The 23976-nt window shown below is 40.8% G+C and overlaps 1 protein-coding gene across 1 annotated transcript in view; it reads right to left on the reverse strand.

The window, feature by feature from the left end:
* Positions 1 to 23976, reverse strand: part of cacul1 (CDK2 associated cullin domain 1) — a 107288-nt gene that overhangs the window by 12323 nt on the left and 70989 nt on the right. The window contains exons 5-7 of the mRNA XM_072479500.1: positions 20727 to 20829; positions 16925 to 17014; positions 8566 to 8704 (exon numbers count right to left, since the gene is read on the reverse strand). Of these exons, the coding sequence (XP_072335601.1) occupies positions 8566 to 8704; positions 16925 to 17014; positions 20727 to 20829 (332 nt within the window). The remainder of the gene's footprint in view (positions 1 to 8565; positions 8705 to 16924; positions 17015 to 20726; positions 20830 to 23976) is intronic.

A 23976-nucleotide genomic window follows, 5' to 3' on the forward strand; every position in this document is an offset into this window, starting at 1 on the left:
CTTCAGCAATAAATCTTGCATCAAAGCTGAAATACTTGCACTTTAAAATAGAAAATGGTTTTATTTTCAAATAATGAAAATCTATTTTTCAATGAAAGTAACATGTTCCTCCCTCAGGTAAAGACCAAATCCAGCAATTTTGAATTATAAACAAATATTTTGTTTTAACCTAAACACACAAGGAGGTAATCTATTGGTAAGTACGGAGTCATGCAGTTTGCATCTCCTTTAAATCAGCAACTTATAATTGATGAACGTTTGATCGCACGTGCTATCAATTTATCAGCAAATACAAGGAGCTCTGTGTTTTAACCTATTAAATGCAGTTTTTTACCTTGGGAACAAAATTACCTAGTCTGGCCCACACTTCAAAATCAAATTGAAAATGAATGTGGAAACACATTTAAGGTTCAATTCTATCACTGCAAGAAGGGAAATTAGCAGAGCAATTGATAAAGGAAAAACAGGAAATGTATCTTTGTGATGGGTGTCTGAATAATAAGATTTGGTGAATTTATTTCAGCACAAAAACACAATGGGAGCGATTCTCCCCCTGCCTGTCCCACCTTCCGCAATTCCAGGAAAATAGGAGAGTCCCTAAATGGGGTTCGCACCAGGCGTCGATTGGGGCGCGATGGACCTGGCCTACGGCACTTTAGGCGATCTGGTTCACGTCCTCACTGGCCGTCAACCATTTAAACATGCTCAGCCCATTAGAAGCCGGAGTCTCCAGGCTCCTGGGATTCTCCTCCCCTGCCGGCGCAGCACGAGGCCGATAGGAATTACTATTCACAGAATCTACAGTGCAGGAGGCCATTCGGCCCATTGAGTCTGCACCGGTTCCTGGAAAGAGCACCCTACCCAAGCCCACACCTCCACCCTATCCCCACAATTCCATCCTATCCCCGTAACCTCACCTTACCCTTTTTGGACACGAAGGGCAATTTAGCATAGCCAATCCACCTACCCCTGCACATCTTTGGACTGTGGGAGGAAACTGGAGCACCCGGAGGAAACCCACGCAGACACGGGGAGAACGTGCAGACTCTGCACAGACAGTGCCCCAAGCCGGGAATCGAATCTGGGTCTCTGGCGCGGTGAAACTATTGTGCTAAGCACTGTGCTACCGTGCTGCCCTATTGGTCTCCATGAACGGAGACCAGACGTCATGACCACACCAGGGGCTCAGAAGCCATTGGAGCCCCCGGGTATTCGGGGACAGGGCGACCAGGTCGACACTGCCTGGGTGCCAAGAGCACCATCAATGGGCGAGGCTGGAGAGGGGTCATGGCCATGAGGGGGGTGGGGGCTTGCCTGAAGGGGAGTCAGAAGGGGACGCATGGGGACAGGGCAGAAAAGGGTGGGGGAGGGGCCACCTTGGGTGAGATGAGGGGGGCATGATGCCTCGCTGCTGGAGAGTGGGGGGTTTGCTGTAGGGCTGTCTGGAGATCGCGGGGCAGACAGGTCAAGTCACCAATAGTCACATTTAAAGACCATAACCTTTCATTTCAAAATAAGTGCTATTGTATGTACTTCAGGTAGATAGTGAAGCAAAAGGCATGGAAATGTACAATTTATCCTGCAATTAAACTGTTACACGGCAGTGACAGTTGTCACTTCAGATTGCAAATATCAAGTGGAATTACTGTATTCTTTAATTTTAAAAATAGTAACAAGGCAACAATGAGCCAAAAATTGCTGAAATGACAGTTTGGGAAACGATGACAATAATTAGGTTCTTTACCTCCTCGTTGTCACCGCTCTATAATTTCTGCTGCAAATGTCTGGAATGTATATTTGTTATCGACACAGCAATTTCAATATTGCATCTGTGACCTTACGAACTTTGTACCCAATGGCTTAGCCATGATCGCCACCATGGAAGACTTGGTGTTATAGGTCCCTGCCTTTGTGTGAAGAAAGTTCCCAGCTCAATCACATGGCACAGTAAAAATCTAAAACAGTTGCCATAACTCACATTGAGGCGGAGCACTGCTGAGGCGAGCGCAACCGTCTGAAAAAACTGCAATCAAAATTTTAAAAATAACTTTTTAAATATTTAGGTGTTTGCACAAACACTTTTCCATAGAAATATGTCTCAAAAAGCATCAAAGAGCAGCTTTTAAAGCACTGGATGGGAGGAGATTTGGGTCTCCCTGAATTAAGTTGGGAGTCACGAGCTGCTGAATAACGCGAGGTTGAGGACTCCCCGCAGAATTAGTATTTTAACATAGAGGGAAGTGGCACAGATCTTTGTTAAAACCTTCACAGAGAAAGCCTTCACAAAACAGAGCCAATGCAAGGAAACATCTATCAATCTGACCAGGGAAAGCAAAGTAAGAATTCTCAGAAAAGCTCTCTATTAAAAGCATAAAGTGTTCATGCATTTTTGTTTAATCAGTGGGTGAAGATTGGTCAGGCATTGGTTGGTTGCCTAAAAACAAATAAGTTGTAATGGTCAGTTGCCGTGAGGGGCAATCTCTCCACAGTGATGAATTTGCAGCTTTTTTTCTGCTGGAGAAGATGTCAATGTCTGAAAAGGAGTCTTTCACGCTCAGAAACTCATGTAACGTTCTATCTGTTTTCCGCCTGCAGAACAAATGGACTGTCCGACAAGCCAGAGTGGGTGCAGTCCAGAAGGTGGAGCCTTTGACTGAAACAGATTTCTTCACACCAAAGATAGGGGCCTACAGTACCAAGAATTCCATGGTCTGGCAATCATGGATCCCATGGAAGGGGAAATCATATTGGCACAGCTAGGTCATAGCAAGATTCAAAAAGGTGCACCACAAAGTTGCACACTCAAACTAGAGATTTATGGTAAAGTTTGATGTATAAAAAACAACTGGCGGATAGGATAAGGCTACACTTGTTAGAACAGCGTGGAATACTGAGTTTAGATCATGGATGAGTGCGGATTGGAGCACTGGAAAACACTGTTGCGCTCTCAATTGTTTCTAATAACGAACCTAGGAAAATAGCTCAATTGGGGGAACGAGACCACCAATTAAATAGGTTATTAGTGTAAGTATAAAGTGGAACATGTAAAAAGCAAAACAGACAATATCACAAAAAATGGCACTGAAATAGCCATGGCTGAGGTTGACAGGTCCATAGGTGTTAGGAGGCCGAACAGTCAGCATTCCTAATCACTGCAGAATGGCAATCAACAAAGCAAACAGGAGGCTGAATCGAATAATGATTTTTGGACCAGACTAAGCACTGTATCTATTTCTGGTAATTAAGACTAAAAGAAAACAAACATTCAAAACCACAAGAGCAGTTAACAGTAGAGATATAGTGGTCCCCAGCGCTAAACTGTGAGATTAGACCAAAAGACAAAGGTTCAAACACTAAATTGACGCTGATTCCAGGTAGCTTTACTTCACATAATTAATTGTAGGTATTAATCACTTTATAAGTTACGTGCAGGTGAATGTCATTTAAATAGAAGTTGGGAAACGGGGCTGGAGGAATGGGGCAGCGTTAGGATCTGTCTGGATAGATGAATAAATAACTTCAGGAAAAAATGAACAGGTACATTTAACACCTAACTGACATTCAATTTAGATTCTGCCAGGGCCACTCAGCTCCTGACCTCATTACAGCCTTGGTTTAAACATGGAAAAAGAGCCGAACTCCAGAGGTGAGAGCGATTGTCCTTGACATCAAGGCAGCATTTGGCCGAGTGTGGCAACAAAGAAGCCCTAGATAAACTGGAGTCAATGGAAATCGGTGAGAAAACCTCACTGGTTGGAGTCCTACTGAGCACAAAGGAAGATGGTTGTGGTTGTTGGAGGTCAATCATCTCAGTTCCAGGACACCACTAGGCATTCCTCAGGGTAGTGTCCTCAGCCCAACCATCTTCAGCTGCTTCATTAACGACCTTCCTTCCATCATAAGGTCAGAAGTGGGATGTTCACTGATGATTGCACAATGTTCAGCAACATTTGCAACTCCTCAGATAATGCAGCAATCCATGTCCAAATGCAGCGTGACCTGGACAATATTCAGGCTTAGGCTGACAAGTGGCAAGTAACATTCATGCCACACAAGTGCCTGGCAATGACCATCTCCAACAAGAGAGGATCTAACCATTAGCCCATGACATTCAATGGCATTACCATTGATGAATCCCCCACTGTCAACATCATATGGATTACCATTGACCAGAAACTGAACTGGACTAGCCACATAAACACTTTGGCTACCAGAGGTCAGAGGCTAGGAATCCTGCGGTGAGTAAATCAACTCCTAACTCCTCAAAGCCGGTCCAGAATCAACACAGCTTACGTCAGGTATAAGAACATAAGAACTAGGAGCAGGAGTAGGCCATCTGGCCCCTCGAGCCTGCTCCACCATTCAATGAGATCATGGCTGATCTTTTGTGGACTCAGCTCCACTTTCCGGCCCGAACACCATAACCCTTAATCCCTTTATTCTTCAAAAAACTATCTATCTTTATCTTAAAAACATTTAATGAAGGCGCCTCTACTGCTTCACTGGGCAAGGAATTCCATAGATTCACAACCCTTTGGGTGAAGAGGTTCCTCCTAAACTGAGTCCTAAATCTACTTCCCCTTATTTTGAGGTTATGTCCCCTAGTTCTGCTTTCACCCACCAGTGGAAACAACCTGCCCGCATCTATCCTATCTATTCCCTTCATAATCTAATATGTTTCTATAAGATCCCCCCTCATCCTTCTAAATTCCAATGAGTACAGTCCCAGTCTACTCAACCTCTCCTCGTAATCCAACCCCTTCAGCTCTGGGATTAACCTAGTGAATCTCCTCTGCACACCCTCCAGTGCCAGTACGTCCTTTCTCAAGTAAGGAGACCAAAACTGAACACAATACTCCAGGTGTGGCCTCACTAACACCTTATACAATTGCAGCATAACCTCCCTAGTCTTAAACTCCATCCCTCTAGCAATGAAGGACAAAATTCCATTTGCCTTCTGAATCACCTGTTGCACCTGAAAACCAACTTTCTGCGACTCATGCACTAGCACACCCAGGTCTCTCTGCACAGCAGCATGTTTTAATATTTTATCATTTAAATAATAATCCCTTTTGCCGTTATTCTTACCAAAATGGATAACCTCACATTTGTCAACATTGTATTCCATCTGCCAGACCCTAGCCCATTCACTTAGCCTATCCAAATCCCTCTGCAGACTTCCAGTATCCTCTGCACTTTTTGCTTTACCACTTATCTTAGTGTCGTCTGCAAACTTGGACACATTGCACTTGGTCCCCAACTCCAAATCATCTATGTAAATTGTGAACAGTTGTGGGCCCAACACTGATCCCTGAGGGACACCACTAGCTACTGATTGCCAACCAGAGAAACCCCACTCTTTGCTTTCTATTAATTAACCAATCCTCTATCCATGCTCCTACTTTCCCCTTAATGCCATGCATCTTTATCTTATGCAACAACCTTTTGTGTGGCACCTTGTCAAAGGCTTTCTGGAAATCCAGATATACCACATCCATTGGCTCCCCGTTATCTACCGCACTGTTAATGTCCTCAAAAAATTCCACTAAATTAGTTAGGCACGACCTGCCCTTTATGAACCCATGCTGCGTCTGTCCAATGGGACAATTTCCATCCAGATGCCTCGCTATTTCTTCCTTGATGATAGATTCCAGCATCTTCCCTACTACCGAAGTTAAGCTCACTGGCCTATAATTACCCACTTTCTGCCTACCTCCTTTTTTAAACAGTGGTGTCACGTTTGCTAATTTCCAATCCGCCGGGACCACCCCAGAGTCTAGTGAATTTTGGTAAATTATCACTAGTGCATTTGCAATTTCCCTAGCCATCTCTTTTAGCACTCTGGGATGCATTCCATCAGGGCCAGGAGACTTGTCTACCTTTAGCCTGCCCATCACTACCTCCTTGGTGATATCAATCCTCTCAAGGTCCTCACCTGTCATAGCCTCATTTCCATCAGTCACTGGCATGTTATTTGTGTCTTCCACTGTGAAGACCGACCCAAAAAACCTGTTCAGTTCCTCAGCCATTTCCTCATCTCCCATTATTAAATCTCCCTTCTTATCCTCTAAAGGACCAATATTTACCTTAGCCACTCTTTTTTGTTTTATGTATTTGTAGAAACTTTTACTATCTGTTTTTATATTCTGAGCAAGTTTACTCGCATAATCTATCTTACTCTTCTTTATAGCTTTTTTAGTAGCTTTCTGTTGCCCCCTAAAGATTTCCCAGTCCTCTAGTCTCCCACTGATCTTTGCTATGTGATGGAATAATCCCTCCCACCCCCTGCCTGAATGAGTGCTGCTCCAATAACACTTTAGAAGCTTGACACCATCCAGGACAAAGCAGCCCTCTTGATGGGCAGCACGGTAGCACAAATGGCTAGCACTGTGGCTTCACAGCGCCATGGTCCCAGGTTCGATTCCCCACTGGGTCACTGTCTGTGCGGAGTCTGCACTTTCTCCCCGCGTCCGTGGGTTTCCTCCAGGTGCTCCGGTTTCCTCCCACAGTCCAAAGACGCGCAGGGTAGGTGGCTTGGCCATGATAAATTGCCCTTAGTGTCCAAAAAGGTTAGGACGGGTTATTGGGTTACGGGGATAGGGTGAAAGTGAGGGCTTAAGTGGGTCGGTGCAGACTCGATGGGCCGAATGGCCTCCTTCTGCACTGCATGTTCTATGTTGATTAACATGCCATCCAAAACAGTCACTCCATTCACCACCAACGCACAGTAGCAGCCTTGTGTAACAAAAAGATGCACTGCAGGAACTCATCAAAGCTCCTTAGACAGCACCTTCCAAACTCACGACCACTTCCAGCTGGAAGGACAAGGGCAGCAGAAACATGGTAACACCACCACCTGGAAGATCCCCTCCATACCACTCACCCTCCTGACTTACATAGAAACATACATAGAAAGTAGAAGGAGGACACCCTTTGAGCCTGCTCTGCCATTCATTATGATCATGGCTGATCATCAAAATACCTGATCCCGCCATCCCCCCATATTCCTTGATGCCCAATTCCTTCTTGAAATCACACAATATTTTGGTCTCAACTACTTTTTGTGATCGTGAATTCCACAGATTCACCACTCTGTGGGTGATGAAATTTTGACTCACCTCAGTACTAAAAGGTTTACCTTTAGTTCTGGACTGCCCCATCATCAGGAACATTCTTTCTGAATCAACCCTGTCTAACCATGTTAGAATTTTATAACTTTCTGTGAGATCCCTTCTCATTTCTAAACTCCAATGAATATATTCCTAACTGACTTAGTCTCTCCACATGACAGTCCCGCCATCCCAGGAATCAGCCTGGTAAACCTTTGCTGCACTCCCTTCATAGCAAGAACATCCTTCCTCGGATAAGGACACTAAAGCTGCACACAGTACTCCAGGTGTGGTATCATTAACGCCCTATACAATTGCAGTAAAACAGCCCTATTCCTGTACTCAAATCCTCTCACTATGAAGGCCAACATACCATTTGCCTTCTTTACTGCCTGCTGTACCCGAGTGCTTACTTTCAGCGATTGATGCACAGGGTCACCAAGGTCTTGCTGAGTATCCACCTCTCTCAATTTACACCCATTCAAATAATAATCTGCCTTCCTGTTTTTGCTACCAAAGTGGATAATCTCCTCACAGCTCACCCTCCCACCTAACTTTGTATCATCTGCAAATTTGGAGATAATACATTTAGTTCCCTCGTCCAAATCATTAATATTTAATGTGAACAGTTGGGGTCGTAACACAGCTCCCTGTCGTATCCTATTAGTCACTGCCTGCCAATCAAAAAAATACCCATTTATTCTTTGTCTCGTGTCTGCTAACTAGCTTTCTATCCATCTCAAGATACTACCTGCAATCCCATGTGCTTTACATAGTAACCTGCTATGTGAGACCCTGTCAAAAGCCTTAGGAAAGTCTAAATAAGCCACATCCACTGGCTGTCCCTGGTCAACTCTATTAGTTACATCTTCAAATAATTGCAGCAGATTTGTCAAGCATAATTTCCCTTTCGTAAATCCATGCTGACTTTGTCTGATTATACCACTGCATTCCAAATGCTGAGCTATAAAATCCTTGATAATCGACTCCAGCAATTTCCCTACTACCTGCGTTATGCTCACTGGTCTACAGTTCCCGGTTTTATCTCTACCTCCCTTATTGAATAGCAGGTTTGCATTAGCTACGCTCCAAGCCGCAGGAACCATTCCAGAGTCCAAAGAATTTTGGAAAATGACCAGCAATGGATCAACTATTTCCATGGCCAATTCCTTAAGTGTGGAATGAAGATTATCAGGAAATATATCACTGTTCCTTCACGGTCACTGGTTCAAATTCTTGAAACTACCTCACTAACAGCACTGTGGGTGTGTGCACCCACATCACATGGACTACAGCGGTTCAAGAAGGTAGCTCACCACCACCTAAGGGCAATTAGGGATGGGCAATGAATGCCAGCCTAGCCAACAATGCCCACATCCCTTGAATGAATAAAAATAAATAAATAAGCAGCCATATTTACAATGGTAGGTTTGAAACATGGGAGTCTAAATTTTACCTGGCAAAACCATTCTGCATCAATTCCCGCTGGAGTTTTTGGTCTTGAGCAGCATATTCTGAGAGCTTGCATTCCAAAGCAGGGGGAAGGATATTTGGGATAAATTTAGAAAAAAGACTTGGTGCCAGCTGTGCCCAATCTGGGAAAATAATATAGAGAAGAAGAAAAGTTATTACCATGGTCAGTATCTGTATTTTATAGCAAACGCAATTTGTTGTAGCAACGCATAAATTATGTTTCCGATTTTTGTCCCCTGACTGTATGCATTTCCCGATGATAATAAAGTTGGTGCCTCGAATGAAAACCACCAGATTTTGCTCTTCCTTCACTTATCCTTCTGAACTGGAGGCACCAGAGGATCAAAGCTCCATGAATAACTTAAACATAAAGCATCTCCATGACAGCTAGCACCTCATACAACAATGAATGGAAATACAGAAACTGAGTACGGAGAACCATAATTTTGATTGTTAACTTAATGTCACATCAATTCCTTGACAAGGTGGCTGCAACCTGCAATGTCAGAAAACCCTGCAGAAAGAGCTTCAATCCAAGTTGGAGCAAATGTACCTTCTCTAAATTAAAGTCAATGCAGGGAAAGCCAGCTATAGCTATCACTGGTTAGCTATAAAAAAATCACAACGTTGAGAAATAAATGGAAATAAAACTGGATGCCTGACTCAGGTTTCATCATCATAAATAGTTCCTTTTTTTTTTTTAAAACAGAAATATAATTACTTGTCTCAGCCTTTTTCATTCAGTGAGAGTGAACGGGCATGATGGGCTGAGTAGCTACTTCAGTGCTGTATTATACTCAAGGGAAAAACATCTTCACTAGATCTTCATTCTACGTGAAATGAATCTGATTACATGAATATCCATCAGGTACTAAACTTTGAATCTTGTGCACTCAAAAACACTTGCAACTAGTTGCAAGTTACCATCTGTTTTAGCAGCTGTGAAGTGAACATTTTCAACTATATCTTTATTCCTAAGGATTTTATAATGTCTCGCAAGAAATAATTCTAATCACTGGTAAAATATTGAAACCAAACAAATATTACGTGAACCAGCAATTTCTTTGCAGCTGAATATCTGCGCATGCCACTTTAACAAATACGGACATTGCACAATACGGCTTGCGTTGGAATTCGGTTTTCATTCTTATTTTGCACCCTTCCTTCTCGCTTTCTGTAGTTCACAATTTTCTCTGCATGCGCAGAAATTAATTTCCATGTGTAATCCACAATGCTCTTAAAAGTAAAATAACATGAGGGCAAAAGTAGAATAGATGGCATGCCATAAAATAGAATTTTTTTCATTACGGTGGTTCCTGCTGAAGTTCATGCCATTCCGGCTAAAGCCAGCTGACGGAGCACAAAATGGAAGATTAAACTTGGGACCCTCCTCGCCTGTGGGACTCAAGTGTATTTATTGACTGAGCTATCAGGGCGATTCAATGTTTGAAATTATCTGTTGAAGTGTGTCTAAAACTGAACAATTGAAATATTTTAAAAACAATGCAAACCCCCAAGATCGATTTTGACAAAACCCTCCTCTTACAAATCTGCATAATCTTGAGAACTTCTTGCTAAAACTTATATTTGTTAAAGTTGACAGAAAACAAATTAGTTTGTTTTTATGCTAAAAGATGTAAACATTTATCTTTGAATGTGCAAGTTAGTTTTTATACAAAACAATATTAAATTTGTGGAAAATTAACCAAATTTCTTGTACTGCACTCTCGATACTAAAAATTCACATCGATGTTATCAAGATATTATAGTAGACTTTCCTCACCACTGGGACAGTAAAGATTAGAATTATTCCAGTATAAAATGTATTCCTTCTTTGATAACTGCTCCATTCTTTTCCTGCTGCCATCTTTAAAAACTGAGCTACAAGCTAAATTGTAATTAGTAACAACATTTTGAGAACTTTCATTTGCTCTTATATTACATACTAAATTATCATTTAACTGATCTTCAAAGCTTTGTATTTTTGCCATGATTTTTGGTTTGTGATTATAATACAAGACATTTGGTCTAATATCAAAAGGATAAATAAAACCTCACATGAAGTAGCTAAGTGAATGGTCACAAGCTTATTGTAGATTTGTTTCAGAATATAAGGGAATGCACAACAATGATTAGCCTTATTCAATATAACGCTGTTCAATGCTCCTTCGAAAATTCCTAAGCACTCGGTACGCAAATTATACAATATTAACATCTCATCGCTTTATTTCCCAGAGTTAGATTCCTGCCAGCATTTCAAATCATTCACTTAAATGCCCACAAGAAGAAATTTGTTTGACATTCTGCAGATCAGCAAGTTCGTTTTTCTTCCCATTTCAAATTGCGTATTTAGATTTTCACTGTCAAAACACCGGACAAGAATTAAACAGGTGGCACTTTCAATTTTCCACAATGATAAATCGCTAATGGCATTAGGGATAAACAGACATGCATAGGACTTCAGATACACAAATCTGTAAAAGTGGAAAAAAGGTGGTAAAGATAAGTAGAAGAATCAGATTTCCTATGTAGTAATAATAATCTTTTATTGCCACAAGTAGGCTTACATTAACACTGCAATGAAGTTACTGTGAAAAGCCCCGAGTCGCCACATTCCAGCGTGTGTTCGAGTACACGGGGAGAATTCAGAATGTCCAAAATAACCTAATAGCACGTCTTTCGGGACTTGTGGGAGGAAACCGGCGCACCCGGAGGAAACCCACGCAGACACAGGGAGAACGTGCAGACGCCGCACAGGCACATGGGACAAACAGTTCAAAAAGCAAAAGCTAAACGTGTACAAATTTTATTTTGAACACAGAATATTGTGTCTAGTTTTGCATACATACTTGCTCCATGAAGGTTTGGAAGAGATTTGCTAATGTGTCGCTATGATGATAGTGATTAATATAACTAGAAGTCGGGATATATTAGATCTGATAGAAGTATTCAAATTAGAAAAGGTTTGAGAGACAAGTAGGAAGAGACCATTTCAACTGGTTGATGAAACATAAGTTCAAGGTCACCTAAAGAATAAAGGGAGAGTTTAGGAGAATTTGTTCAAACCACAGATTTATAGCAAGTCTGCTTTAGTTCAGAGATCTTTATAAAATGTCAACTCTGTCAACTACTGCCAGGACAGAGCAGTTGACGTTTGCTCCATTAACTACCACTTATTCAGTCTTCTGAAAGCCAACTAGCATCATCAGCATATTTTCCAATTCTTTTTACAAGTTAAAGCAGCATTTTAAAATCCATGCTCATGATATCTCACGTGTCATTATCAAGGCCCTCAAGCAAGAGGTGGTGGATCGAACTTGAAATGCTGCAATCCATAAGTTGATGGCATTCTACCAGTAATATTGGAGGACTTCCTTATTTTTGATGCAGCAATGATGGAACAGTGATACATGTCCAGCTGGATTAGCGTGCAACTTATACAGAAACTTAAAGGTGGTTATATTTCCATGTACTTCTTGGCCTTGCCTTTGAGGTGGAGGAGGCCGGAGGATTGGGGTGTTGTTGAAGAAGTATTGGTGAGTTTCTGCAGTGTATCCTATATAGATTGTGCATACTTCAGCCACAATGTACCAGTGGTGAACTGCGTTTCCACTGGTGAATTGGGTATCCAATCTATGAAGTGCTTTGTCCGAGATGGTATCAAACGTTTTGACATTGTTCCAGCTGCACCAATTCAGACAAGTAGCCCAATTGGTAATGCAGCTCCCAAAATAAGTCAACTGACCCTCTATTCTGGTTGCTCCCAATCCTAAACCCTTATCCATTTGGCTGCACCTACATCCTCTGCACTGGGGCAGCATGCTTCGCTAGATGCTCCTCCCTGCCCCCATTCCCCCTCTATCAGGTTACCTGGAGGAGCTGGGATGTATCTGAGCTGCTGTCTCCATGGCCAGGAGTGTATGAAATATGGTTATGAAATGACTCAGCTTCCTGCTGATGTCTGGCGGCAGGTACATCATCATGGAAGGCTCTTCCATGAAGAGAAAATGAACATGTACCACGGTGACCGAGTTGAATGGTTAAGTACAGTAACAGTGCCGATGCATTGGATTCCATGCTGCTGGGAAGATGTGCCTGGATGCACTACTTAATGAATGAGTTTACAGGGGTAGCAAGCAGAGGGTAGATGACATTTGCCTTGATGGGCAGCCACAAAGCTCTCCTGATCCCTCACCCACTAATTTTAACCCACTGGGTTAACTTTAATAGGCTGGACCACATTTTCATGTTAATTCAAATTTTGGCAATCCCTGTATTAGTATGATTGTAAGTAACTTCTTTTAAAACAACAACTATTATTAAGTTCCGATTGGGAAACTTCTTAACTTCTTATCATCAGTGAATAACAAGGATATTTCACTTGGATCCAACTAGCCAAAACTGTCAAAGAGAAAGGAGGATGACGGGTCAGGATACTCAAATCTGGCATTGTGCTTAACAATATAACAATTGTACAACTATATGGTATATACTAATATAGATTTATATATATACTTTGGCTGTACTATAGACAGAGAAGCAGCAGCCCTGCTGCCCAGTGCTGCTGTTTCAGATACAAGTGACTAGACTGCACATCAAAAAAGCTGCCCGATTTCAGTTCTCAGGTTGGATACGATAGTCATGAATAAGATGAGATTAATATCCTTTTGTTCAACATTCTATTTAGATGGTATGGGGTTTTTTTGGGGGGGGGGGGGGGGGGGGGATATAGAATTAAATTAATTTTCTAACACTAAAGACATTAAATACAAATCACTAAAATCAGAAAAGGCAAAATGACTTACACCTGATGAAAACAAAAACAAAGGGAATCAGCAACCAAGTCTTAGAGCTCTGTGCAAAAACACATCTGTATTGTGCCTTCTGCACAGCACAAAAATACACAGATTCTGAAAGCTCATCAGTGGAAACAACAAGGAGAGAAGCTGTGCTCTCTGACACCAATAAACCTAATGTAATCATGTTAGAATTCATCTTTTAAAAACACTCCAGAAAATTAAACACCATTAGAAATTGCCAACCAGGCAACAGAATGACATAGGCCTTCTCTTCCGCGATATTTATTCTCTTCCTCGGGATTTATTCTTCGGAAAATTCAAATTTTTTTTGTGGGTGTTAATAACAACTGCCAAATAAAAGCCTTTAAATTTTCCCTCCCACGCAGCCCACACATTTAATTAAATCGAAATAGCCCACAATCGAGGTTTCTCCTGATACCTGTTTGGCGTCTGGACACTTTGACCAAGAAACGTGTTGAGCTCCATTTTCATGATGAGCACCATAGCATGCTACAGTGAAGAATGAGACCATTTGGTCCATCGAGTCTGCACCAACCCTCTGAACGAGCACCCTACCTAGGCCCATTCCCTATCCCCATAACCCCTCCTAGCCCGCGTTATCTCTGGACACTAAGGGGCAATTTAGCATGGCCAATCCACCTAACCGGCACATCTTTGGACTGTGGGAGGAAATCGGAGCACCCGGAGGAAACCCAAGCAGACACGTGGAGAACGTGCAAATTCCACGCAGTGAGTCACCCAAAACCAGAATCGAACCCAGGTCCCTGGCACTGTGAAGCAGCAGTGCTAACGACTGTGTCACCCCATAACCAGTGAACTAGTTGGGACAATCTATTAACTTCATGGTCAACAAGACTGATAATAATTTTTTATTCCAGATTTATTTAACTGACTCTTGGCATTTGAACTCCAATCCCTGGATTATTTGTCCAGGTCTTCCGACTTCTAGGCCAGTAACATAACCACTGTGCTACGGCACCCTATCATGCTGAATAAATTATTCTTAGGCTGTCAGCTTCACTGGCAGTTGCCCCTCAAGCAGATTGTGGAAAATTGGGCAAGTTGGGAGAGGGGGCTGGTGGTTGCAGCCAGCAATAGCGAGTGCCATGGAACAGGGTGGAGTATCCCTGCTCCCCCAGGCACCACTATGATCTACAAAACAAAATTAAAAAAAACCTTTCCTTTTTAGTGGCAGCCCTGGGTCGTCCAAATCCAGAAAACAAGAGAAGGACCAATACAGGATGCCTAATTATGTTGAGATATTTTAGAACAGGAGTTAGGCCTCTCATTAGCATTTGGGAGTAGCCTGAAGCTTATTTTAGATGGCTGGTGTAGATTCCTGAAAATGGCACAAACAAATTTGTAAACATGGGGGTTACTTCATGGTCCCAGGGAATCTGGAGAAAGGGCATCATGTTCAACATAAATTATTCACAAGTCGCAGAATCAGAGCAGCATTGCAGTTCAAATAATTTGTTTATATTTCTGCTCGAGAACACCCCAAAGCCCATTACATGAGATGGGCTGTGGGAGTTCGGTAGTTTTCCAGGTATCCCAATATGAAAGAAGTTTATCCCCAAAATTGGGCCTTTATTACATCTGTTTTGCACCTTAAAATAGGTATGAGATATAATTTGTAGTCCTTTAGTTTGTTACGATCCAGTTAGAGACCGTTACCATTTAATCAGAAATCCGAACACCGAGTGATTAACCAACAGAACGATGCCACAAGATTTCATATTTTTTAGACAAGTACTATTAACTCAACATTATAGTTTTTACAAGAATTCTCTTACACATTACTTCATAGGTAATTGGTTAGCTCAGTTGGCTGGTTTGTGATGCCGAGCACGCCAATAGTGGGGGTTCAATTCCCGTACCGGTTGAGGTAATTCATGAAGGCCCCACCTTCTCAACCTTGCCCCTCGCCTGAAGTGTGGTGACCCTTATGTTAGATCACCACCTGTCAGCTCTCTCTCAAAAGGAGTGAGCAGCTTAGGGACCGCTGGGACTATTTATATTACATTACTTAAATCTTGAAGGTTTAGTTACTTATATAAGGACTAAACCAAAAGGTATGCCACAACCCTCCAGAATTCACTTTAATTCTCAGTGTTCCAGCTATTCTCCAAGATAAGACTTTATGACTAAGGATGATCCAGAGCCTTGTTCTGGTTGCCTTTTCCCAGCTTCCAAGCTAACTTTGTTGATTGATCCCCATAGTCTTGTGGAAGAAACAATGTAGATTTTTTCAAACCAGACAAACGATCCTGCTGTTTCATCCCTAAAGAAAAGCATATGGAGATTGTGCCCCATCCGTATTCAGTGGGGTTAATAATAGTTAATATTTTCTCTGTTTAAAAGCAGGCCCTACTAATATTCATCGCCTCTTGGCTCTCTCCTCTGAGATGTAGTCTGCATCAAATCAAAACTGCATCTGCCTTCTGTGACCATACACCCAGATAAATCAAAGAATCTCCGAACTCCCACAGCCCATCTCCATGACAACGTGGCATGCTTTGGGATGTTCTCAAACAGAAATACAAACAAATTATTTTAACTTCAATGCTACTCTGATTCTGCAACTTGTAAATAATTTAAGTTGAACATTATGCCCTTTTTCCAGATTCTCTGGGACCACAAATAAACCCCCATGTTGACAAAGCTGCTTCTAGCTTCTTTTGATCTGGAAACTACACAGATCAATAAAATATTTAAATGATGCAAGTGGAGACCTTCTGGCCCTACTCAAGGTTTAAAAATGGGCCATCCACTATAGGTGTTTACACCTCTCCTTCTGATCTTAAAATCTAAACTGTGTTTCCGTACCTGCCTCCCCGAACAGGCACCGAATGTGGCGACTAGGGGCTTTTCACAGTAACTTAATTTGAAGCCTACTTGTGACAATAGGCGATTTTCATTTCATTTTCATATATATCTTGTAAGTGTAATCAACTTCAACTTGTCTCTGAGTTTTACATTGGGATGCAATGGACCCCATTAAATCACCCAATGTTGTACAAATTTTGAAGTATTACTGAATTGTCACTTAAAATATATTTTAGTAATATCTGCTCCATGTATGACCAGATATTTTTCTGTTGTTGAGAAAACTAGATTGAAGGACCAAAGCCATACGAGGGCTCTATCAAAGGCAAAGGGAGTAGGTCAAAATATATGAAAAAGCTAGTGGAAGTAAAACAACGGTGTGCTGAGACTTTAGATTGGTTGGTTATAGGAGGAAAACGGAGAGCTCCATGAGTTTTAAGTTCTGAGACAGTGCGAGTTCAAAGAAGCAATATGGGAAAGATCTTAATTTTAACACCGTGGGTGTGAAGAGGAGGAATGAGTAGGATGGCTCATTTTAAGCCTAAGAATAACAAGGGAGAAAATAAGGCTTGATAAATGTACTTCATAAAAAAACTAAATGACAACTTCAGCTTAGCCTTAGGGAAGACATTTTCCATGACTCAAATCATTTTGTTTTCTTAAACAGAAAATTGTCACTTTTTTGTTACTTACCAGGTCTAAGTGTATATAAGCCTTTCACTATATTTGCCATGGTTGAAGGGGTGACCTTAAATGGAGTTGACTGAGCTTCTATTAGTAAAGCTGAAACAGAAGCAGGAGAAATGGATAAAATACAAGGAGACTACAGTACTTAAATTGAATTAGAGCGATTAGCATTTATTCATTCAAATACTAAATGAGGCCATCAGCAGAATCCATTTAAAAGTCCAATCCATTCGGAAAGGTAACAAAACGAAAGACCAGATCCTGATGTAATTCCAGAGTACACTAAAGCAGTGAATCCTGCCAGAGGCTTGGTCACAAGCTTGCATGGCTTATGTAAGCCAAAGAAAATGCATTGTAAAAGTTCCCTTTTTAATAGTGTGATAAAATAGATGTTCTGAACCATGCACTGCCAACATTTAAAAAGGAAAGGTACACAATGCAAAACGTGTCGATGTAAATCCTCATTGCCAAGATCAGATTTCAGTGTGCATTAGACACGGGTCTCTGGCAACCACATTATTGTAGTTGACAGAGATGTTTTGTATCAGTATCACACAATCCAAAACTGGAGAGGGAGAGGTTACCATCATTTTCCTTTTGTTTATTCCATCCAGAGTGGATATGAATCAGTTTGAGATAAATTTTATGAAGCTAGATTTATAGAACAAAAGTCAGCCCGAATCATTTATCCTACAAATTGTGATTTTATTTATAAATAGTATATTATGAAAAGAAATCCCCAAAATATTTCAAAACCAATTAACTGATGCTGAAATATAGTCACTGTTGTAAGACAAATAAATCAACCGCTAATCTGTATATAGTCCTATGTAAAGCTACTGCACACAAAGAATTAGGAGCATGATTAGATCATTAGGCTCCTCAAACCTGCTCTGCCATTTGATATGATCATGTGTGATATGATTACAGCCTCAACCCTATGCTCTTCTCTACCCCCTATAACCTTTGAAAAAAGAAATTAACTAAGCCTTACAAATATTCAACAAACCTGCTCTCTATGGAAGAAAACGCCACAGCCTAACAACCCTCAGAGAAAATAAAATAATCTCCATCTATTAAATGGGAAATCCCTTATTTTGAAAACCGTGTCACCTAATTCCAGTCTCTCTCATAAGGGTAAACAACCTCTCAGCATCCACCCTGTCAAGTCCCCTCAGGATCTATTTTTGTTAAGATTCTTCTAAACTCCAATGGATACCAACCTGTCCACATATGAAACCCCCTTTATCCCAACAATCAGTATAGTGAATCTTCTCTGAACTATTTCTATTGCAATTATATTTTTTAAGTAAGGAGACCAAAACTGTATACAGTACTCTAGATGCAGTCTAATTAAAGCCTAGTACAGCTGTAGCCACGCTGGCCAACATTTACACTCAATTTCCCTTATAATAGATGCCAAAGTTCCATTTGCCTTCTTAATCATTTGCTATACCTGCGTACTAACCTGTTGTGATTTACGTACCGGGACACCTAGATTCTTCTGTACCGTAGAGTTCTGCGATATTTAAAGAATATACTGCTTTTCTATTCTCCCTGCTAAAATGGACAAGTTCACATTTTCCCACATTATATTCCACCTCCCAAATCTTTGCCCACTTGCTTAACCTATCTATATCCCCCTGAAGACTCTATGTCCTCTCCACATCATAGTCTCTGACTTATTTTTGTGTCATCAGTAAATTTAGTAACCATGTATTCATCCAAATCATTGACTTGGATTATAAATAGTTGAGGCCCCAGCACGGATCCCTGGGGCACTCCACTAGTGACAGCTTGTTAACCCGAAAATTACCCATTTAACCCTTATCTTTTGTTTCCTGTTAGCAAGCCAATCCTATATCCACGTTACCACCTACACCATGAGCTCTTATTTTGTGTGGCACCTTATCAAATGCCTTTTGGAAATCCAAGTAACCACATCTCCAGGTTCCCCTTTATCAATGTTGCTTGTTACTTCCTCAAAGAACGAATAAATTAGTCAAACACAATTTCCCTTTCATAAACTATGCTGTTGCTGCTTTATCGCATTAAGATTTCCTAAGTGTCCTGGCATCGCCTCTTTACTAATAACAAAATGAGATGAAATTATTTGGTGTGTTTGCTTTTGGTGCAAATGGTTGTCAATGGAATATTAGGTCATTAGGCCCCTCCAACCATTTGCTGATTTCTTCTCAAAAATGTCAGGAGTACTATCCTGCTGGTGGGTTATTGCCAGCTTTGAGGGGCCGAATGACTTAATATTCCATTGGCAACCATTTGCAGATTTCTTCTCAAAAAAATGTCAGTACTATCCTGACGGTGGGTTATTGCCAATGTTTGAAATTTTCAATTATCGTATGTAAAATAAAATTAAATGTCCAGTCAAATAACATTTTGGGTTCACTTTTGCTTCTTGATGTAATTTAATGCTCAACATGCCTTGACAAGGTGTTCCATTAACCTCCTTCGCTCTGGGCTGTCCAGGCCAAGTGTTTCCTACCTGTCTTTTCGGCTGAGCTTCTGCACATTCAGAAGCGTTGCTACTGCTCTTCTGTGCTTTTCCCCAACGCTTGCGATTCTATTCTTAAATGCGGTGGTCAAAATTTTAACTCCAATACCCCAAATGTAGAATGACCAAATTATTCTAAAACTTCCGCATAACCTCAGCAGCCCGAATTTGATTTTAATTTTTCAGCAGCTTCTTTATATTTTCTGGGGGAAAAATGACTCAGACTCGCAAGGCTTTTTTTTCAGCCTGTCCTGCTAAATTTCATATTCTGCAGTACTAAATTTAAGTTAGTTCAATTGCCACACTGACCCAAATTAATCTGTAAATTGCTGATTGGATCTATTGTCTCGCGTCATCTGGTACGATTGGAAATGAAAATAAACTAGTACATATTGTGGCAGGATGTTTCACTTAACAGAAAAATATCCATCCTTTTGACTGAAATTGCCTTAGAGCTTAAGATCGCATCAAATAACAGAAGCAAATATACACCTACGCTTCAGTTCTAATTGCAATCTACTGTCATGAATAATGTCGATGGAACTGCAGTTTTGTAACAGAGGAATACTCCAAGCAGCAGGGTTCAAAAGCAAAAGTCAAGTAAAAGCTCGCTGCTAATTTTTCAAGAATAGAAAAGAGAAATGAAGTAGACAACATATATGAGCTGGATTCTGAAACATATCTATCAGGACAATCTAACTGTCTTACTCAGTACAATTGCTGTCCAATAAATCAGACTTTTGTCATATATTAAAGAAGTGTAGACCCCAAAGACACATCCTGGAAATGCTGCGATAAACGTGCTGACAGCAAAGGATTTAGGATTGGGACAATTTTCTTCCCCCTGGGGTGGCACCTCATTTGGATTGGATTGGATTTTGTTTATTGTCACGTGTACGAAGCTACAGTGAAAAGTACTTTTCTGCGAGCAGCTCAACAGATTATTAAGTAAATAAAAAGAAAAGGAAATAAAAGAAAACATATAATAGGGCAACAAAAGGTACACAATGTAACTACATAACACCAGCATCGGGTGAAGCATACAGGGGTGTAGTGTTAATGAGGTCAGTCCATAAGAGTTTTGTTTAGGAGTTTGGTAAACGACCCTCTTATGGACTGACCTCATTAACACTACAACTCCTGTATGCTTCACCCAATGCCATTTTAGCACCTACTCCAAATTCCTGTTACTGTTTAGTACGGCTGAAGACAATACTTGATAAAAGTACAATTCTAAACATCGCAGCTTCAGAATTAAACCCCATAAACCAAAGTGCAAACAGAATCGCTACTCACGCATTAAGGTAGGAACATGCTTTTCTGCAACCTGTTCTGTAAACAACTTTATGAGGTCATCTTTCAAATCTCTGTTAAGTTTGGTTTCAATGTAAAATTTGTTCTGCAAAAATGAAAACAAAAGTGATCAGCAGGATTCAATGTTAACGGACAGCAATTTAAAAGAAAACTAAATTCCTCATTTTGCATCAGCAACAGCATGAATATTATGTAGATTTGCTCCTGCAACAACAATACCTTGTATTTATGTAGGACTGCAGCAGCACAGTGGCGCAGTGGTTAGCACTGCTGCCTCACGGCGCCGAGGACTCGGGTTCGATCCTGGCCCACGTGAAGTTTGCACATTCTCCCAGTGTCTGCATGGGTCTCACCCCCACAACCCAAAAAGATGTGAAGGATAAGAGGAATGGCCATGCTAAATTGCCCCTTAATTGGGAAAAAAGAAAAATTGGGTACACACAATTTTTTTAATTAAAAAAAAAAAGTATTTATGTAGTACTTTTAATGTAACAAAAACATCCCAAGGTGTTCCATAGGAGTGTTATAAAGCCAAATTTTGAGACCAAACCAAATAGTGATAGAGGCAGATGGCAAAAAGCTTGGTTAAAGAGGTTTTAAGAAACGTCTTAAAGGGGATAAGCTAAGGGGCCAGGCAACTGAAGAGACAGCCCCAATGGTAGGGAAATTAAATCTGGTCCGATTTAGAGGAATGCAAGGGATATTTTGGAGGGTTGTGGATCTGTAGAAGATGACAGAAATAGGGAAGGCATGGAGGAATTATTGGCTGTAAAATGAATGAGCATTTTAAAAATCAAGGTGTTGCTTGACTGGGAGCTGGTGACGGTCAGTGAGGAAAGGGGAGATGGAAGTATGAGCAAGGACATGGGCAGTTATTTGATGACCGTAAGTTTACAGAGGAATGCTGGCCTGGTAATAATCAAGTCTAAAGGTAACAAAGGGATGGATAGGAGTTTCAACAGCAGATGATCTGAAGAAGGGCTGGAGCCAAGCATTATTACAGAGGTGGAAATAAGTGATCTTGATGGTAGCCGGTATACATCGTAAAAAGCTCATCTCAGGGTTAAACATGACATCAAGGTTTTGAACAGTCTAGTTCAACATCATGCAGTTGCCAGGGAAGAGGGATGGAATCAGTAACTAGGGAACAGAGTATATAGCAGGGACAGAAACAACAGCTTGATCTACCAGCCAATAATTATCACTGCTCTAGGGTGCCAACAAAATGATAGTGACTCGTGCAGAATCTCTTTTCTTTGTAAATGGCAACCATTTTGAAGAGGAGGAAGCAATACGATTAAATTTCTGCATTGGTTTCCAACTAACTTTTATAAATAAAGGGATTATCCAGTATTGTAGGATGCTGAGTGTACACTGCCGTACATTTAGACAAACTAGCAAGATTCATTCAACAACTGTAAGGTAGGCTTTGCTCTTTTTTTTGGTCTGAATCATTTCCTCATGAATTATTGAGTCAATTAGTGTAATTACTGGCAGCAGTAGGAATCCCTGTCTGCCAAGTTGAGAAGAGATCCATCACCAGTGAAGAAATATGAAGCAGGGCAGGTTGCTCAAAACATGTTCGATGCCAACCTTTGTAGAAAGTTTTGATAGATCCTTAGCAGCGTTTCCGTTTTGTGCAGTAGGATTAGATATCCATCATTTTACAGTTTTAACAGGCATAGTTCTTTCACTATTACAAAAGAGGAGACAACAAATCCAAGTCACCCCAAGAAATGGAAAGTCAGTTTCCTGAAAAAATTTAGTTCAACTGAAACTGAAGTGCCAGCCATTCCATTATTATGTCACGTCCATTCAAAGTGATGTACGAGTCACAGGTTGTGTATACAGTTGGTGGCACCCTGTACCAGTACCATTCGTCAGGGGAAACGTCTGACCAGCATCTACCCAATTAGGCCCTGATAGAAACTAACCTTTTATTATAGGTAAAAGGGGGTTAAAGGAAGAAATTATTTAAAGAAATCATAATAACTAAGATTTTAAATTATTATATATCAACTATAACAGTGAGGAATAGCTGACTGATTGTGAAAAGGACAAGAAAACTGCAAGCATTTGCAAGATCGAACTGACAGAAAGACTCTTTGTATTAGAGATGGGTTAAGATCCAGTTCCACGTCCATTGTAACTACAGAATCACCCCATGGAAAGAATTTTTGCTGAGTAAGCTTTTCATCGAGTGGAATATTACAGAAATGTTTCATCTCTTAACTTAACAGACAGACACTTCAGTCGAATTAAACAAATTATAGATTAGTTAAAACCAATCACAGCTGTAAAGGGGACAAAACTTTATAGATCGTAAAGTTTAGGTATCGGGACAACAATGTCATTCTATAATCAATTCAACCTATCCTCTAAAACCTGATCAATCCTCTTGCTTTGCAAAATCACTATTTTATTCCATTTTAAACTGCGCAGTTCTTTTGTACTGTGTACTTGAAGAAATTACTATGAGCTGTCTTTGTAGTTTGAATTCAACAATCTGTATTTGCGAAAGACAATCATTTCGATTAGCCTGCTGCAGGGCTAGTCGGAACATTCTAAATTCTGTACTTGTCGGAAAATTGAAACTTACCAATATACACTAGAAGCGGACAAAATAAAGGTGGCAAATTGCCTTTCACCCAAGAAGCCAGTCTTGAATCTCTGTTATTTGGTATATGGTATGGCGTTACTGGTATATGAATAGCCACAGAGATCCAACAGGCCCCTTAAGAACTTTATGTGTTTCAATGAAATAACCTCTCATTCTTCTAAATTCCAGGGAACATAGGTCTAAATCTACTCCATCTCTCCACATAAATCAGTCTCCTCACTCCAAGAATCAGTCTAATGAAAGTTTGATGCATTTCCAATGCAGGTCTAGTTAAGAAGACCAAAAGCATGCACAGTAGTCATGGCAAGGCCCTATATAATTGCACAGGACTTCTTCAATCTATGACCATATTAAACAATTTGGCTATCGATACCAGCAGTCAGTTTACAATAGCAACATTTCATTACTAAGCTTAGCTCTAAGCACTTCATTCCATTTCTTTTAGACTCTACTTGCAGACAAAATTAGTGAAAATTAGCTCTAAAACTGCGTTCCAGTAGAATTAAGCAGTATGGAAGGGTTATTAAACAAAGACATTGGGTGGGATTTTCCACGCAACACACGGCCCGTTTTGTGGTGGCGGAGGCAGAACGCCATTGGCCCGCGATCTTT

This window comes from Scyliorhinus torazame, chromosome 16 (assembly GCF_047496885.1).
Source record: "Scyliorhinus torazame isolate Kashiwa2021f chromosome 16, sScyTor2.1, whole genome shotgun sequence".
NCBI lineage: Eukaryota > Metazoa > Chordata > Chondrichthyes > Carcharhiniformes > Scyliorhinidae > Scyliorhinus > Scyliorhinus torazame.